Raw genomic sequence first — 19,220 nt, 5'->3', positions numbered from 1 at the left:
AGCTGGAATTATGGTCGACGGTGCGAGTGCGACACGCCACGACAGCCCTTTTGGTTCCCGTTTGGGTTGGTGGATGTGGTCTGCGGTGGGCGCGTGTCTGCGCAGCCGGCACCGTGTGCGGCGGAGGGCCATTGCGGCTGTGCGTGTGGCGCTGCTCGTTGTGTTGGCGCTGGTTGCGGCGGCGGCGTGGATGCCCGCGGTGCATGCGGTGGTGTTGCGACTGCGGGGCGGCACGGTGGACAGAGCAATCACGGTTGGCCACGCCGTGGACACGGTGCTGATGGACGGCGTGTACATCACGAACGGCGTGGCTGTTGTGTTTGACGTTGCGGCGATGCTTCCCGGCGCGCTGCGCATTGAATTGAGGAACTGCGTGTGCGACGGCGGTGCGCAGATCTACGTGCGGGGGCACAGCGGCGAGGCAGCGACTGACCGGAGCCTGGAGGTGAGCGTGAGCGGGCTGTCTGGGAGCTACTGCTCGCTTGTGTTTGCGCACAACCTGCCGGAACACACGAACGTGACGGTCCGCGACTCGACGATTGTGACGCCGGGGCCGATGCGCTACTCGCAGCTGAGCGGGCTGACGGACGCGGTGGCGTCGCCGCTTGTGCTGCACGCGACTTCGCTGTTGCAGACGCAGCTGCGTGTGAGCAGCACTGTGCTGAGGTCGTTGCAGGCGGGCGGGTCGGCGGTGTACGTTGGCGGCGGTGTGGACCTGCTGTCGAGCGCGGTGGTGCTTGACGGCGTGTTGCTGGAGGCGTCGGGCGGTCCGACCGCGTCCGCGATGCGTGTGGCGTCCTCGTCGCGTCTCAGTCTGCGGAGCCACTCGGTGTTCTCCGTGACGAACGTGTCGGTTGTGAGCAGTGGCGGCGGCCTTGTGCTTGGCGAGCGCCTTGCGGTGTCCGACTCGGTGCTGCGCTTCGTGGGCGTCAAGGGGTCTGTTGCGTCGTCGCTGGTGCGCTGCGACGGTGGGGCGGTCAGTGCCGGCGGGTGGCTGGAGCTACACGACGTGTGGGTTGTGGGCAAGGCGTTGTCTTTGGCGTCGCTGTCGGGTGTGACGCTGAGCGGCGGCGCCGTGTCGATTGCGCGCTGCACTGCCACCGGCGCGACGCTTGTCTCCGGGCCGACGATCACGAGCGGCGTCGTGTGGGTGCAGTGCAACCGTGCCGGCGGCCGGGTGCTGCAGAGCAGCGGCGACTACCGCATGGCCGGCCTGCCCTCCGTGAGCGTGGTGCCGTGCGACGGCTGTGCGGCAGCGCTGGCGTGCTTTGATGCGCTGACGGCGTCGTTCACCGAGTGCGTGTGCAGCTGCCGTGCCGGCGGCGTGGGCGAGGCATGCCTGCCGTTCGACGTGCCGGTTGCGAGGGCCGGCGGCGGTGGTGGCGGTGCGCCGGGCTGCGTGGGTGGCGTGACGCTGACGGAGTCGGTGACGGTTGGCGGTGGGCGGGCGACGGCGTGCTTCGACTCGGTGGTGTTCAGTGGGCCGATCACTGTGGCGGTGGATCTGCGCTCGATGGACGCGTTCGCTGACGCGCTGAACGTGACGCTGCGCCACTGCGTGCTTGCGGGCGGCGCGCAGCTGCGGATTGGCGGCCTCAGCGAGAGCACAGCGCGCCTGATGCCCCACGCCCTTGTCAACATGACGAATGTGACGTCGCTGGAGGGCACGATCGTGCTGCATGGCGCGATGCCGCTGCACTCGAGTGTGCTGATGGCGAACTCAACGCTGCGTGCGACGGTTGGTGGGTCGCAGTACGTGCCGACGACCCCTGGCCACGAGGAATCCCGGTACGGCCCCGCGCTTGTCCTGGACGGCGTCCGGCTTCTGTCGACGCGGTTTGTCATGACGCGGTCGACGCTGGTGTCTGGCGGGAGCTCGTGCGCTGCGATTCTCGTGGAGCGCGGCCTTTGCGCCAACCTGTCCAGCGTATTCTACATGGACAACTGCGTTGTCAGGTCGCGGGTGCACGTGATGTACGCTCTTGCGTCGGACCTGCGTGTCAGCGGCGGCTCCGTGTTCTCCATACAGAACAGCTCTTGGAGTGCGCCGAGCATTGGCTTCTACGAAGGCGCGTGTGTGTTTAGGGACGTTGTTGTGGCTGGCGGCAGCGTGCTGCAGATTGTGTCCAGCACTTTCCGTCTTGGCTTCGCCATGCTCATTGCAAACAGGCTGACTGTGACTAACGGTAGCTGGCTGGTGCACCGCGACAACGAGTTCCGCACCGCCTACGTTGTGTACGTGGAAAGTGAGAACGGCGTAGCGTTCCGCGATCGGAGTGTGTGGTCGATACTGCACAACAACTTCACGTACGGCTCGTACTCGTCAACAATTGTAAGTATGACAAGCAAGTGGTCACCACCATCCGACTCGTGCCCGATCATCTACGGCATGTGCAACGAGCTAAGAGGCTCACCTGTGACGAATTACAAAGAAGAGCTTAATATTGGGACGCCCGTGACGGTGCTGGACTGTGGTGCGTGCACCGTGGACGCCGTGTGCTTCGCAGCGAGGACGAGCAGCATCAGCGGCTGTGGGTGTGTGTGCGCAGCTGGCGGCTACGGTGGCACGTGTCTGCCAGCTGCGGTTCCGGACGGCCTTGGGCCGCTCCCGCTCCCCGATGCGGACGACGCGGAGGTTCGCTGCGTGCACGGTGGCAGCATCAGCTCCGTGGACGATCCTGATCCCGGCGTGCGTGGTCTGTGCTTTGTCAACGTGACCTTCACTGCCGCGATTGTGCTGGACCTGTCACATTTTGACGCACCACAACAGACACTCAACATCACGCTGCTGCAGTGCGTCCTCGTGGGCCTGTCGATCAAGGGGAGTGGTACGCGCGTGCACGTGAACGTGACATCTTCGATGCTGGATTTTGGTGCATTGGAGTTTGAGGGTAGTTTTGGTGCGAGCTCCCAGATACTGGTGGCGGGCAGTACGCTTGTGACGACGTCGGGCCATGCCATTTTATTTGTGAAGTTTACTCTCAGTGCGAATATGACACTTCTGCTACTCGACAACTACGTTGAGGGGAATAGTTACGCCGTCTATTTTTCCGTTGGGGTTGTTGTTGGTGGCGGGATCATTGTGAAGAACAATACGCTGAGCACAACGGAGGACGACGACGGTGTGGAATCATCTGTTTGCGTTAATGCTGTTGATGTGAAGAACGGAGGCCACTTTGACGTGGAGAACAACACGATGAACTCGGTCAATGGCGTTATTCTTTTTGGGGATACCACCGTGAGCTCCGCGGGGCTGCTGCGGGTGGCGGATTGCACCTTCATTGGCAGGACGGAAGTTTTTGATTCCGCGCTGGTGTGTGTGTCTGCCTCGGTGACACTCGAGGGCGGTGCGCAGTGGCGTGTGGAGGGCAACAACGTGGATGCAGCCTCAGTATTGACTATTCTGTATTCCTGGCAAAAGATTCATTTGTTGGGCAGCAGCACCACCGTGGTGCTTTCACACAACCGTCAGGTGGACGATAGTTATCCCTTTGCTGATCTTTTTCTGCCACAGACGATTGTTGAGTTACCCGCGCGGCTTGTGGTTGGGTGCAACCTGCAGGGCGATGAGGAGGTGTCGTACGACGATGTGTTTCCGGAGGAAGTGGAGGTGTTCGGGTGTGGCACATGCAACGAGGACGCGGCGTGCTACATGCCCGGGACGGAGTCGGTGGACCGCGGCTCGTGTTCGTGCAGCTGCAAGGACGGATGGCATGGCGCGTCGTGTCTTTCCTTCGAGGTGCCCAACACTGTTGTGCCGCCCTTGCCGGAGAGAGCCGTTGACGGCGACACGAGCTGTGTGGTGAACCAGACGCTGACGAACCTTACGCTGAACATGTGGAAGACGCACCACTGCTACGTGGGTGTGAAATTCAGCGGCGTGGGTGCTGTGCTGACATTTTCCTTCGACAGTATGCCGCTGCATCTCCCCATCAACATCACGCTCAATGGGTGCACATTCCGCGACGGGGCCGCGCTGCAGTTTTTTGGGGGCACTGAGGCGGCCGAGTCAGTCGGCGTCCTGATCCGCGTGAGCCAGACGGTGGTGCGGTCCTCCACCGTTGCTTTTATACGTGCCCTCCCGCAACACTGCGACATCGCCGTCACGGAGGTTGACGCGGTGCAGTCCTCCGCGGTCGACTTACCGGGCACTGTGAGCAAGACGCTGAGCGTATTGCTGCTGAGAAACGTCGTGCTGAGTGCGTCGACGCTGTTGGTCAGCAACGTCAATGCGCATGCATTGAGGTGTGGCGGGTTTGGTTTGTACTCGGTTGGGACTCTGACGCTGGTGGGTGGCAGTTCTCTTTACACGCGTTACTGCAGCTTTGATGGGTACGAAGACATGTTCTACGTGTACAGGCTCAGTGTCCGCAATTACTCCGTTTTTGCGCTGCTCAACAATACAATGTTCTCCGGGAGAAGCCTCCTGTATCAGCAGCAGGGATTCAGCGTGTCGGAACACGGCGTGTTGCGCGTGGTGGGGAACAACGGCTCCGTGCGCTACGCCATTTATAACGATGAATTGTGGACCGTCCAGCAGTCAAGCTGGTTGGATTGGCGTGACAACGACGTGGGATTGGGAGCGATTTTCAAAGTATGGGATTCCGCTTTTGTGAGCATTGACGGCAGCAGTGTGGTGACGCTGACGGGCTGCAAGATGGGCTCGACGGGGTTGTCGGTCTCCCTGCTATCGCGGGTTGACGCCGGCTACCGGTTCGTTGCTGGGTGCCTGACGGTCGCGGGACGGGAGGTGACGACGGCGGCCGAACTGGAGCTTCACGGCATCACCAACGTGACGACGGTTGCCGTGTGCGGGGAGTGCACGAAGGACGGCGACTGCTTCGCTCCGCTGACGACGGCGGTCATTGACTGCAAGTGCCAGTGCGCTGCTGGAGGGCACGGCGATGTGTGCGTCCCGGCGCCTGTGCCTGCTGGCCCGCCGTCACCGCCGTCGCCGCCACTGCGGCCCATTCCGCCACTGCCACCAACACCGCCTCCGCCAGTGCCGCCGGTTGGTGGGTGCATCAGCGACATGGAGTACCCCGCGATTGCGCATGCAGTGGGCGGCGGGCTGTCGTGGCTGTGCTACCGCAACGTGACGTTCAGCGGGGGCGGCATGAGCCTGACGGTGCTGATTGGGGCGATGACGGGCGACGTGGTGAATGTCACGTTCGATGGATGCACGTGGAGGGACGGTGCCGTGCTGCTGCTGGCGGGCAACGCGTACGCCGTTGTGGGGTTGCTGAACATCGTCGTCACCGGCAACACTTTCCGTGACGCGCTGCTCAGACCGGAGGGTGTGTTTCCACCGCACACGAACATCACGATCAGCGGGAACCGCTTCACGGTTACAAGGCTGATCCCTCGGTCGGGTTTGGGCCTTAGGAAGCCGTCGTGTGTTGCAATGAATGAGCTGGCGATCACCAACGACTCCGCGGTGGTGCTGAGTGGCAATGTGTTTCAGACCGTGAGGGCATCGTCAAGCGCCATTTACGTTGTCGGATCTGCGTTGAGGGTGTCGTGGCACTCCGTGTTTGCGGTGTTGGGCAACGTGTTTCATATGGACGGCGGTGACAGTACGCTGATTAATCTTGAGGGTTTTGCCCAATCCTCATCGCTGAAGGTGCTGAACAACTCTGCCGTGGTGATCCGAGGCAACGTTGTTTCGAGGCCGGTGAAGTACTTTTTATCACTAATTTTGGCTTTGCGTGTGGAGTCTCGGTCAGCGATCGTGTTTCAGGGCAACGACATGCAGAGAAGCTGGTTTGTGTTTTTTGCAAGCCACTTTTCCTACATCTACTACAACTCCTGGCTGCAGTTGAGCGGCAACCTCTGCCGTGAATCCCCATCGGAAGCTTTCCTCTTTCTGAACCCTACGGTGAATCTCCGCGACTCCACGGTGTCTGTGTCCGGCAACCAATTAATGTCCAGCACGGACACGCCGAAGACGCTGCTGATATCCTCAGGTTCCCGCGATCTCACAAACGGAGCGATTTTGGCCGCGTGCAACACTGTGAACGGTGAGGAGGGAGTGCAATACAGTATTCCGTCCGTGTACAACGCCACCATTCTGACCTGCAGCGACCCATGCATCCTTGCGACGTCGTGCTTCCCCGCTTACACGACGACAGCCTCGAGTGATGCCTGTGCCTGCACGTGCGCGGAGGGCGGCTACGGCGATGCGTGCCTGCCCGTTGCTGTCCCCGAGCCAGCGAGCACCGACGGCGCCGACTTGTGCGTGCGGGACGTACGTGTAGACGTGGAGGTGGACGCCGGTCTCGGGACGTCGGTGGTGTGCTACGTTGGAGTGACCTTTGCGGCGGACGTCGTGGTGGACGTGGGGTCGATGTCAGGGAGCGTGCGCAACGTGACGCTGGCGAACTGCACGTTTGTGGGCGGAGCGAGCGTGTACGTTGTTGGGTGGCGGTCCGACCCGCCTGCTGGCGAGCGCGCCGATGTGTTGATCAGCGGGCTTGAGTCGCGCTCCGGCGGCGGCGTGCTGGTGGCGAACCGATTTCCGCCGGGCTCGCGCGTCACTGTTGTGGACTCGGTGCTGATCGCAGAGAGGCGTGTTGCGTACCGTAACGCCTACGACCTTGGCGACGCCTCCGCGTGCCTCGTGGTGCACAAGGTGAATCTGACTGGGAGTGTGCTGACCATCGCGCGCACGCACGTGGTGGCGGGGTTCCGCGACGCTGTTGGCGTGTTGTTTGTTGGCGGCGTGGCGCTGTCGTCGCGTGGTGCGCTGTACGTGGACGGGCTTTTTGTGCAGACGGCGCTGGGGCTGTGCGTGTCGGTGGAGGGCGGTGTTGCGGCCAGCGGCGGCTCCGTTGTGGCGTTTGTTGACAGCGACTTCCTGCTGTGCAAGCACGCGGTGTCTGTGCGTGGGGCTGTGAGCGTGTCGGACTCCGCTGTGGCGCTTGTGCGGAGCGACTTTGCGTCGACGGAGGACTACGCGGTGGCGTTCTATTCGACGGTGAGCCTGGCCGGTGGGTCGATGTTGCTAGTGAAGGGCAACGTGCACGACGGTGTCTCGAGGGAGATGCTCTACGCCGCTGGCGCCGTGACCGCTGCTGGGGGCACGCTGAGCTTTGTGCGCAACCGAGCGCTGCTGCCGCGGATGGTGTTGGTGAGCCTGTCGCTCTCGGCTGGGGCGCATTTGAGGGTTGCGTGCAACGACGTTGGTGGACGTGTCCTGTCGACGGCGGAGGAGTACGCAGCGGCCGGTTTTGGCGACGCTGGGAGCATCGACGTTGTTGGGTGCGACGCCTGCGACAGGGACACGTACTGCTACGCGCCCGGGACAGCGTCGGCGAGCATGGAGAACGGTGTGTGCGTGTGCGCGTGCGGCAGTGGCGGGTACGGCGAGGCGTGTGTGCCTGTGGGAGCTCCCGCGCTGCCGCCCGCTGTGGGCACTGCGTCGAGTGTGTTTGTCCGCGAGGGCGTGACGGTGCAGTCGGTGTTCGTTGTGCCTGCCGGCGCGAGCGAGGTGACGCTGCGCCACGTTGTGCTGGACGGCGTGAGTCCTGTGCTCTACGTGCCGTGGATGGCGCGGGACGGCGTGCGGATCGTTGTGCAGAACGTGTCGCTGCTGAACGGTGCTGTGCTGTACGTGATGGGCGGTGGAGCGTTGCGCGGTGCGGGTGCGGCGGGGAGCGACGAGAGCGGGCCGGTGGAGCTGTCGGTGTGCGATGTGGAGGCGCTGAACGGTGCGCTTGTGCTGACCGGCACGTTTCCCGCGGGGTCTGTGCTGACGGTGACGGACTCCCTGCTGGTTGCCGCGAGGTCTACGCCGCTTGTGTATCTTCCCGGCTCGCGGTCTGCGCCGTACGCACCGGTGCTGGTGCTGTCGGGCCTGCGGCTCGTGCGGTCCGTGCTGGTTGTGTCCGACGTTGCTCTTGTGACCGTGATGACTGGTGGGCGGACGGTGGTGGTGGACGGCGCCGTGCTGGAGCTTGTCGGTGGCGGTGTCGCGGTGGACGCGGCTGTGTTCGGTGGCGACTTTGCGTTGTACGCGAGTGCGCGCGTGGTTGCGTCGGGGGGCGCTGTGCTGCGCGTGTCGGGGAGCCAGGTGTACGCCGCGCATGGGTTGGTGCTTGACGGCGGGGTGGAGGCCAACGCGTCCGCCGTCGTAGTGAACGACAACGTCGGTGCGCTGACCGATGGCGCGCTGCTGGTGCTTCGGGGGTCGGCATCGTTTGCGTCCGGGTCGTGGCTGTCGGTGCGCGGCAACAGCATCAGCGGCAGGCTTTTGTCGGTGCCGTCGTACCCGCGCAGCGCGGAATTTGCGCAGAGCACGCTGACGCTCCACGGGAACGCCGGCAGTGGGCCCGTCGTGATGGACGGCACCGTTACGCTTGGAGGCGCCGGCCGAAGGTTCGTTGTGGGGTGCCTGACGCTCAAAGGGCAGGCGCTGCAGCCGATGGACTACAGGTCTGCCGGCATCATCGGGAAGTTCCGTCCTGTGGCGTGTGGCGTGTGCGACGCCGACGTGAACTGCTTTGCTGCTGCGACGAGGGCGATGTCGGGATCGTGCCGCTGCCGCTGTGCTGATGGCGGGTACGGGCGCGACTGCCTGCCGGTGTACCTGCCGCACGTGGACGGGTGCAACCGCACGCCTGCCCCGCCGCTGCTGAGCCACACGGCGACGCTGACGGAGACGCGCAGCCCGACGCAAACGCCAACGTGGACGTCAGTGTGGACGCCGAGTCAGAGCACGACGCACTACAGTCCGACGCAGTACGGGCCGACGGAGACGTTGCAGGTGACGGAGACGGTGGCGCTGCCGCCCACGCGGACCCCGACAGTTTCGGTGAGCAGCACGCTGTGGTGGGGCGACGTGGCGTGCCCGACGCTCGCCGTGACGACGACGGCGGCTGGTGGGAGCCTGACGCAGAGCGACATCCGCGGCGGTGGGAGCGCCGTCCCGACACGGCTGATGGTGGCGCTGCCGCCGCCGTTTCGGTGGGCAAGCGACCCGCAGCTTGGCACGCACCTGAGCTTTGTGCCTACATCGACGGCGCAGCCGAGCGGCTTCGGTGGTCCGTGGGGAGCGATGCTGAGCAACGCGACGTGGGTGCGCAACGCGACGAATCCGTCCACCGTCCTGGAGCTGGCTGTGCCCGTGCACCGCGGTTACTTCATTGCTGCCGACGAGACGATAGTCATTCGCTGCGACGCTGCGGCGGTGTCCGGCGGCTGCAAGGGTGTGCTGCTTGGGTCCTTCACGATCGCGTCCAACACGCTGCCCGTCGCTGCCAGCGCCCTCTCTGCGATCACCGGCGTTGTTGCGGGTGCGGCTGCTGTTGCCGTGGTGGTGACCGGCGGGCTGGGCTCCGTTTTGGAGGTGCAGGCGCTCGGCGTGTTTGCGAGGATGTCATGCGCCTCGGCGCAGGAGCGTGAAAGCACCGTTGCGCTGCCGTACTTCCTGTCGGTGTTCGCTGCCCTTGATCCGCTGTGGATGGTGGTGGGCAACGTGCTGCTTGCCGCTGTGTTCGGGTGCGTGCACTACGGTGTGACGGCCGCCTTCCAGCGGTGGCGCGGCGTGGACGCGGCGAGTGCGTGGGCTGCGATGCGCTTCCCGAGCCTGACGTACGTCGTGGCGCACGCGATGCATCTCGGCATCTTCTTCGGCTCGGTGTCCGCACTGGCGATGCCCGGCGCCCGCGTGCAGCACCGCGTGATCGGTGTCGTTGGCGTGCTGTACGGTGCGGCGTTCCCTGCTGGCGTGTGCTACTTGATTGCCCGCCACACGGGCGCGAGCTTTACGAAGTACTGGCAGTTTTCGAGGAAGCCGTTGCACGAGCGCCTGCTGTACCCCGTCGGGTATTGGTACCCCGCAGTGCAGCAGCGGATGTACGGCGGCATGCTGACGAACATGAGGGGTAGCCGCGTGTACTGGTGCGTGTTCCAGCTGTCGGTGCTGTGTGTGGTGGGCCTGATTGCGGCTGTGCATCCGCCCGTGGGAGGCTGCCACGTCCAGTACTTCTGCATGGCGGCTGTGCTGCTTGCGGGTGCGGGCGTGGTTGCCTTCACGAACATGATGCGCTCGGCCCTCCTGACGGTGTTGCAGACTGCGAGCTTTGTGCTGCTTGCGGCGCTGTGTCTGATCAGCGCGGCCAACCACCTTGCGCCGAGCGACGGCGGTGCGAGGGCGTACGCGACTATCGTGCTGCTGCTGGCCGCTGTGCTGGTTACGGTCACCGTGTACAGCATGGTTGTGTGGTACGCGGAGGACCGCCACTGGCAGGAGCTGCGCGAGCCGCGGCGTGGAGGGCTGGAGGCGCTGCTGCGCGATGGCGAGGAGAGCGACGAAGAAACGCAGAAGCCCCACGACATGACGTCATCGTCGTACGCCTCAGGCACCACCGTTGCGTCGTCGTACCGACCACCCGCACCGCCGCTGCAGCTCATGGCCGGTGACACCTGCTCAGACGCGCTGAGTCTGCTTGACCGTGCATCCAGTGCGAGCTGCGGCATTAATTATACCGCTCTGGACAGGTGAAGATGCTCCGCTTGACGAAACATTTAGCGCAGTTTCTTTTTTAGGTGTAAGGGCTCCGACCCAACAGTACCGTTGTGCGGCGAGAAGACACAAGGCCCCTCGCAGATGCGGCATGACGTAGATGCGTCTGGCAGGTATCTTCTCTCTTTCCATTATTCATAGATTGATCGGGTGATTGATTTGTTGCTTTTATTTTATCGATTATCGACGACAACGGATTATCGAGGTATCACGCTGTTCCGGGGCGGATGCGCAACGTCTCTCTGTGTGTGTGTGTGTGTGCGTGTGCGTGTGTATGTGTTTTGCGCCCGCCGCTGCAGCACCGAATATGAGGGCTGGTACTCTCTCTTTCATATCTGTACTCAGTAGTGAGGACGTGCTCGACGATGGTGGTTGTGTGCGGGCCATAGGATGCATTCAGGAAGGCGTTAGGGAAAACAATCGATGAAGTCCTTCTGTGACGCGTCACCTTCTGGAGGTTGTGAGTGCGCGTTGCTGGCTGACATGAGGGAGGGCGTGGGGGCCACGGCTGTGCAGCTGCGCAGCCACCCATCGGACTCCGCCCCGACAGCGTCATTGATTGTTGGTTTGTTTTTATTTTTTTGTGGGTGCCTGCAGTGACTCTCTTTCTCCTGTTCCACGATGACTGTGTGGGAGGGCATGCCTGTCACTCTTCGCATTTCTGGTGTTGCGTGGGAAGAACAACAAGGGAAAGAAAGAAGAAGTATGCGGAATGATGTATTTCTTTGTGTATGCATATACTGGTGCATTCTTTTGGATCACTCTTGTGGTTCCTCCTCTTTTTTCTTTTTTTGCATTTCTACACACGTGTTTTAGTGTCGCTTTAGTACGGCCACAGGGTAGCTTGAGTCGCGGGTAGTTTTTCTTTTTGATGTCATTTCCTGTTAGGTGCTGACGCGGGCACGTTCGTTAAGCATCCACTCTCCACAGCATGGTGCCTGGTATTTTGGAGTCATCCCGGATGTAACGCCGGCGCCACCGCCGTGGCACGCAAGGGAAGTAAGATTTAACGCGGGACAGCAAAGGTATTGTGCTGCACATGTGTCTGTTGCATTTGTTCTGTTGAGGAGGTCTTTAATGTAGAAGAAGAGGGATGAACACTGCACGATGCTGTGGCTTGGAGGAGTTGTTGCCCCCTTTTTTTATTGTTGGTATTTTCTCTAGTTCCCACCCTGTCTGCCCCGATCGCTTCCCCTGAGTGGAGCTGCGCCATGGCCATCCTTTTTGTTGTTTGCAGGAGGAAAAGCACATGGCGAGTGGCGAAACCACACGTCATGCATGCGGCGTCCAGGGAGGTACATATTTTAGGTGGAGTGCACATATGTGGATGTCATGTGATACGAAACGGGGGTTGACTGCCCAACCGTCACTTCTTTTCTGGAGAGTGTGCTCTTACTTTTTTTGTTGCCCTTTTGTGTCGGGGCACGGCGGGATTGGAGATCGCCGTCGCACGAAGGGCCTTGCACAAATACACACTCTCATGCCACTGTCGTCTCCGAATTTGGGTGCAAAACCCAAATCTCTGCTGCTTTTTTGCATTGGCGCAATTATTTTTGTTTATTATTAACTGACGCCATTCTGTCCGGTGTGTCACTTTGATTGGATTGTGTGGGATTGCTCGCCAACACCATCGAACAAAACAGGCTGAAACATTCGCGTATTTAAATGCCGTCTTGCGCGGAAGTACCTTTTCACTTGCTCTGTTGATGTGCACTCAAGTAGCGAGGAATCCGGAAAAAATTGTGTGTGCAATTTGTCCTGCCATGTGAACTGCGGGCAACACCGCGGGGCTGCCACTTTTACTTCACAGGGTGGTTGTGTCTCTTTGCAGGGTTGGCAGGGAGATTCCGTGCAGCCTGCTACTGCTGCTGTGTGCTTAAATGCTACTCCATGCGAATAATGTGCTTCAGCGTGTGAGGGGGTTGATTGGGTTTGTGTGCACTCTGATTATGTTTGCTACTTTGAGCGAGCACGCAACACTTGATGGGTGGGAAAAATGGAGCGGGGCGATGCATGGCCGCGTCTCGCCCATTGTTCACTGAACGATGGTGTGGTGCACATTGTGGTGCTGACTCTGCGATGTGACTGCGGTCTCCTGTGCGGCAATGGCGGTGGGTGGGGGAGGGTGCTTGCCCGCTGCTGGACGGTGGGATTGTGCATCCTTTTTCCTTCTTTTTGAAGATGCGCACTTATTTTTAGTGTCAGTGATGGGGCAAACAAACAGACAACGTGAATAAAACAAAATAAAAAAGGACGATAGTGTGGTGGTGGGCCTCGACTGTTTCACCGACAGGCGTTGCATTGTGGCTGCATGGCGCACCGACCACCCCGCCATACGAGTGCTACGCCCAACGTCATTGAGACTGCAGGATGAAACGGCCGCGACTGCTCTTTGGAGCCAGCGGCACCTGCTGGCCGCAGTTGGGCGGTGCGAGTGGGATGCTTTACCGCACGGGTGTTGTGGTGGCACCTTACCGCGGCATCTCCGGCGATGGTTCCGACGCTGCAACTCGCAGAGGGGTGGAGGGAACGCGGCGACCAAAGTGGACTTTTGACCGTTGGCTGGAAAGAGAGCTGCTGGAGGCAAAGGAGCGCATCACCAAAATGAGACTGAATGATTTCCTTTGGAATTATTTTGACGGCAGGGGCGTTGTGGAATTCAATGCGAGGGTCTATTTGAAGGACGTTTTAAGTAGCCCCACGAAGTTCATCCACGAAGAAGTGTCATTGAGCACAATAAAGGCATCGCCGCCATACCAAGAGCTGAAAAAGAGCGTGAGGAGATGCCCATGATATTGGGGGTTTTACATATGCTTAGAAAAGAGCGTATTTTCACTCTCAGGCAATGGAGGGAATTTAAAAGAAGGGATGCGGTCATTCCTCTTGCAAGGGCACAAATAAACAACGCCTTTTCTCAGGTACTGAGAGGAAAGAGGCGGGAGGCGGAGGAAATGGCAAGGCGAGAACGACAAGAACCGGGAATTGACGTTTCCACTAGGATTAAGTATGCGGTGTTTGAGGGAAGATTTCGCGTGGATGAAATGAAGCTGAATGATTTTTTTGCGATGGAATTGGACGGCAGAGGGCGTTGTGAACACCAATCGGAATGTCTTGCTGGAGGGGTTTTTAAGGACCCCGAGAACTATATTGGCGATGCGGGAGTATTGGGCGAAATACAGACAACATATCGTTACAAGAGGATGGAGAGGGCTGTAAGGGATGAAATGGATATGGAGGAAGGTGTAGACAAACTTTACGATAATGGTGTGGACAATCTAATGTAGTGGTTGCTGGCGGTTGCGGAGGTAAAAGCAAGTGTTCATGGAGTCACTAAAATGTTTTTGGATGCTGCCGCCGAGGAATCGAGAAACCCAACGAAGTCGAGTGCACCGAGATGCCTGGAGGGAGTGTACGAGTCTGTGTACGTTGCGAGGTGGCATCATGTCGTGGAAGTTCCTGGCGGCGGAGGAACGGGAATGGATGTGAGGGAGGGTGAGCCACCGCAGTCACGGACGTACAAGGCAGTTGGCGACACTCTCGAAAAGGATGACGGTGTGGAGCAATCCGGTGCACCGCGTCGCAGGCTGATGGTGCTCACCTTGGACAAGGGAAGGGCCGTGCTCGTGGAAATGGAAGGAGGATGAATAAATCCACTCGTGACTGCTATGTGAACTGTGAGGTGGATCGGGCGTGGCAGATCGTCAAGGGAGATCTGACCGAATGGTTCAGCAGTCACTGTGGGAACGACTTTAGGCCTGAGCGGCATGTTTTGATTGGGACGCCCGGGATAGGAAGCCGATGGCTGCCGGTTCGTACCTCCTCTACCAGCTGCCGCACTGCGATGTCGAGAAACTCCAATTGGCTGTCTACAGTGTTGGTGGAGGTGCGGCGTAAGTGTTTGACGAGACCATCAAGACGGTGACAAGATACGTGGGTGGTAAAGCATGCAAGAGGTTTTTGTGTGATTTGTGGGATTGTGGGATGAAAGTGTATATTATCTACGATGTGACAGAGAAAGGGACACCGCCAGAAAAAGGTTCTGTACTTTCAGCTGAATGGGGCATGATTGTGGCGTCACCACTAAACGTGCGCAACTATGATGAATGGGAGACGCAAATAAAAGCCGGGCGAATCATCGTGAAGAGCACCGAAGAGATGGATGTGAGGGCGATGTTTGCGTGGATGAAGCGTGACGAGACTGCGGAGAAAAAAACGGAATACTGGAAAGAGGTCAAAGAACGCATGGATAACGTGGGGCCGATTCCACGTTACATCTTTGATGCGAATAAGTTCATTGCACACTCTGCTGCCATTGAGGATGCCTTGGATGGGATGAAGTTTCAGGATGGTGAAAAGCACTTTACACATTGGGGAGTGAGACTGTGGTATTCTGAGGATCCGTCTCAAAAGCTCGTGAGTGTTGTCAGAGCAAGAGGAGAATTCGTTGCTGAGGGATTTCTTAACGCACCGATATCTGTTTGCCTCGGGCGTCGAATACCGCACTATTTTGGGAGACGCGATGAGTGATGGGGATTTAGTTCTGTTGCTAGTATTTGGAAAGAGGAGTACTCTTTTGTGTGAATGTATGGGAGGGTTTGGCTTGCGCTCATTCGTGTTTGGTGGAGCTTGCCGCTGCATTAGTAGGGGACCTCAATGAGCTGAGGCCACCAGCACGTCGTGGAGGACAGTACGCAGTGCTGAAGGCGAACCCTGGAGGACACCCCGCCGAGTTGTATGTGGAGTGGTTGTAATGGGATACCACACAAATAATAATATGAAGTATCGGCTGCTGTGCATACCGGCGGTCGCAAACTTTCCGCTGGTGGACGCCTTTTTCTTCGTGAAGTCAATACCAGTGACGCTGGTTGGGCTGCAGATGGCTACGGCGAGTGAGCATCACACCGCCGCTAGCACTGTGAGGCAGTTCACGGAGTGCCTGGTGGCATATTTTGATGGTTGGGAGGAATCTTCCCGAGACATGTCGTGGGAGATTATTTATATGCAGCAGGCAGACAGCACAGCGGTGAATGGCTGGCAGAGATGTGGTGCCTTCAATGCCAATAATTTGAGCGACGATGAAAACCAAAAAATTGCGGCGTTTTGGAAGGAAAAGGTGCGCCATTACCAAGTGTCAATATGATCCGGAGACTTTAGAAGAGACAAGGCTCATCGAATTGTGGAATAACCACTGAAATGGGAAAACAAATTGGGGGATGAAAAGTGAACGAGACAGCTTGATTTTTGGTAAAAAGTGCTGTGGGAGTTATATATTTTTGGATACTTTTGTGTGCATGCGGTGCGGGTGCACCAGCCCCAGACGGCAGCATTACACAGATTTTAGAACGGTCCAACTCTATCGAACATAACAGTGGCAGAAGAAAATTAGGGAGGGAGTGGGGTTGTTTGGTTTTTGGTGAAAAACATTGGGTGGTTTTTATGTAGTATCTTGATTGTGTGTGCATACGAGGCATAATTGGAGAATTGCCCCGGTATGAGGGAATCATTGCGGCTGGCGGTGTCACGGCGTTACTGCATTTTCCATTTTATTCTATTGTGTTCTAAGGCCCATCAATAACAGAAGCAGCTTTAAGGGATGGACGACGAATAAGTTCTATTGAGGAAGCAGTGCGCTCCTTGTGACCGCATGGAGTGAGGCGCCGCATCCCATTGAGGGCGAGACGGCATTTTTGTGCTGGCGTCATTGTTGATTCCCCTTGCGATTTCGTGCTTGAGTGCGACATCGTGGCGCCAGGGTCCAGCACCCCGTATTGCCGGGAGAAGCCAAGAGCCGGCAATATTTCCCTCATGGGATTGTTGTTGGCGCAATGCAGACGGCATCTACCGGCACCCGGACCAGCTGCGTCGTGTCGGAACACAGTTGTGGCACTACGAGGTGTGAGGGCACGTGCTACCGCAGTGCGGACCATCGGACTTATTTGGGAAAGCACGAGGGAAACAATAGAAGCACATCTGTGAGTTCTGCAGCAAACTGGCGCGGATGCTCTCTTTATTGAGAATGGACAATGCGATGGTGGGCCCTGTGCCTGTTGCCATGCACTCTCATAGGAACGTGTTTAATATGGCGCGTCTTTTTGTGCAAAGGTCTCCGTGTGCCAACGCGGCAGGGAAACACGATTGGAGGTGCCAGAGGTCCTTCCCGGAACGGCACTGGAGTGCGGGGTTCCCGGAGTCGGTCGCTCGCCGAGGCGGGGACGGCTCTCAGGGATTGCCCCGAGGCTGCTTCTTAATGCCGTTGTGATTGTTGACGGCGAATTGTTGATTGGAGAGCGAGAGTGTGCGTGCCACCGTGTGATTCCTCACAGTGGGCACTCGTTGGAGTGATGCATGTGCTTGCCTCACGGATACGGTGTTAGGGATCCTTGTTTCACGTTATTCGGTGGTGCAGCGGTGAGCGGAAACGTGATGCAGTCCATGAGCCGCACGGGCGGGGTGGACACGGTTACATGAGCCTGTGGAGGACCCGAGCAGATCCAAGTGTACTATGCGGTTTGGGTCTACAAGGAAGGAAGAAACACTGGGCGGCTGAGGGGAGTTGCAATGCACGCGGCTGCAGAAGATGACATGCGTTGCTGAGTTCACTTTGACTGCCACTTTGGATGCTTTTTCTCGAGGCCGTGAATCCCTTCAAATTTACTTGGAGGTGCTTGATGACACCAGTTGTGGAAGGCATTTTCATTTCATACGAGGATGGCACACGGGAGAAAAGGACGAAAGAGAGCGACGCCTCGCCAAAGGAGCGGCTGCTGGAACGTTGACGAGACTCGGGATTGTTTGCACGGCCAGCTGCTTGCCCTCGGTAGGATGTTCCTTGAGGCGTTCATTGGCGCGAGTGTGAGGTGCACGTACGGGCAGGCACCGCAACAACAGTGTCGTTGTTTCTCCATCGCACGAATAAGACGACGCACGTCAGGCGTGGCAGCTGACACCCTCTGCGAACCTCCTCCCTTCTCTGTTTCACATCTTGGCGTTTTCTGCATGCGGACACCGCTCCCATTGGCCGCCCTCTGTGACACGAGAGCCGCCTGTATTCCTCTCCATCGCATTAAAGAGTCGTGAGGAGGGTTTGAGGGTACGTTGAGGAGCCGTGTGGTCTCTGCGAGCCTGTCCTCTGTTTTTTATAGGTGTTGAATTTTGGATTGCCGAAACGCACCTTGAGTGCTTGCGTTGGAGGCACACATAACTGAGGGACAGGCGTGTTTGTGGAAGTGAAGGAGGGCCACGCCATTGGGAGGAGGAAGAGTGAATGGGCGGGTGGGTGGTGTCTGTGGCCCATATGTGGTGCCCGACTGGTGCTTCACTGTGTTTGTTGTTATTATCATTTGCATCCACAAAGAATGGCTTTGGGTGCTGCTTCCCCCAACCCTCTCTTACTGTGTCTTTGTGCTGCGTGTTTGTGAGCATGGCTCTTCTTCCGTGCTGTGCATTTGCCGCGCAAGCTGCTGATGGTTTGTGTGGAATATGTGATGATTTGCGGCACTTTTTGGGTTGTGCTTTGATCTCCGCCGCGGGATGGCAGCCGGATTGGGGGCGTTACTTTTTCTTTACTGTGATCACGTGCGATGTGTATTGGAGGCCTCTCGGGGAAGCGCCAGCCAACCTTGTCGTGGAACATATGTATGATGCCACACCATTTATTGACGTGGAATGAGTTGGGGTTTTGCGTATAAGCTTCTGTGCATTCTTGCCGTGGTGCTCCTCACGCATAGCCCGGGGGTCACGGATGATGCATGGGGCAGGCAGAACTTTGTGCATGGCGGGGTGAGGAGACGAAGGGCTGATTGTTTGATTGTTAGCGACGAGTCCTGCCTCACTGCTTGGAGGGGGCTGTAGTGGACTGGGGAAAGCTGTTTTGTGTGTCCAGACACTGCTTGCGCCGAGTGGCGGGGTGCCATTTTGGTGTGTGCGGCTCCATCATGCGGGGCAGCAGAGCGTGACGTTTACGGACTGCGTGTCTGTGAGCTGATGAACGTGGTTGGAGGCTTGTCTGAGGAGAATCCGCGAAAGGAGGACTGACATGCGGTTGGCGGTGCTGCTGTGCGGTGTGCGAGAGAAGAAGAAAAACAATTGCTTTCTGACATGTTGGTGAGTGTGCCACGGCCACCAATGAGTTTTCAGGGAGAGGGACAGGAGGGAGGGAGACGGAGACTGTACGCGTCCACTGCGGCGTGTGGTGCCACAGGATGCGGTTGCCATTGCGACCGGTGCAACGGTCGTCATGCGTGGAGCAGAGCGTCACCTGCATCTTTTTGTCTGCAGAGCTTGCAGGTGCCGCGAGGAGGTGCAGGCGACCTCTCATCATTGGGTTGCTGAGGCCGGTTTTCCTCTCTGTTCAGCAGGAGGGGCAACTATTCCTGCAAGTGGTGTGCTTTTCTGCATCGATACACCCAACGGGTTGTCACGCAGCCGTGTCGTTGCAGTGCCACTCTTGTGTCCTTCACTTCACACGTGGCCCTCTCTCATTTGTCTTGTTTGCAGGACCGTGGCCTTCGGTCCCCCATTAGGAGGCTGCTCACATTTTGAAATTATTTTTTTATGCTTTTGAGGGGTGCTGGAGAATAATGGCTGCGGGGATGGTCATGTTGTGGTTCGCTGTGAGTGGTGGCGGTGTGTACTGCTGTTGTACTGTCTTTTTGCCGCTGTCGTTTCCTTTCCACTTGTGAACACAGACGCACGC

General features: G+C 58.7%; 1 protein-coding gene and 1 pseudogene across 1 annotated transcript, besides 2 other annotated features; both read left to right on the top strand.

Moving 5' to 3' along the window:
- Nucleotides 1-19,220: part of a sequence feature (areas not merged during assembly with more than two copies in the genome that could not be assigned to a particular haplotype) that runs on past the window's edge.
- Nucleotides 11-10,504, top strand: Tc00.1047053508775.30 (dispersed gene family protein 1 (DGF-1), putative; the record flags this gene model as incomplete). Its single annotated transcript, XM_809437.1, has 1 exon — nt 11-10,504. One exon carries the CDS (start codon nt 11-13, stop codon nt 10,502-10,504), a length of 10,494 nt encoding a protein of 3,497 aa, XP_814530.1.
- Nucleotides 10,769-10,805: a microsatellite.
- On the top strand, nt 13,371-15,665 carry Tc00.1047053508775.20 (annotated as a pseudogene).

The sequence above is a fragment of the Trypanosoma cruzi genome, genomic scaffold (assembly GCF_000209065.1).
Source record: "Trypanosoma cruzi strain CL Brener 1047053517055 genomic scaffold, whole genome shotgun sequence".
In the NCBI taxonomy this organism is placed as follows: Eukaryota; Euglenozoa; class Kinetoplastea; order Trypanosomatida; family Trypanosomatidae; genus Trypanosoma; species Trypanosoma cruzi.
Note: the sequence above shows the minus strand (reverse complement) of the source record. Positions and strands in the feature narration are given on the sequence as shown.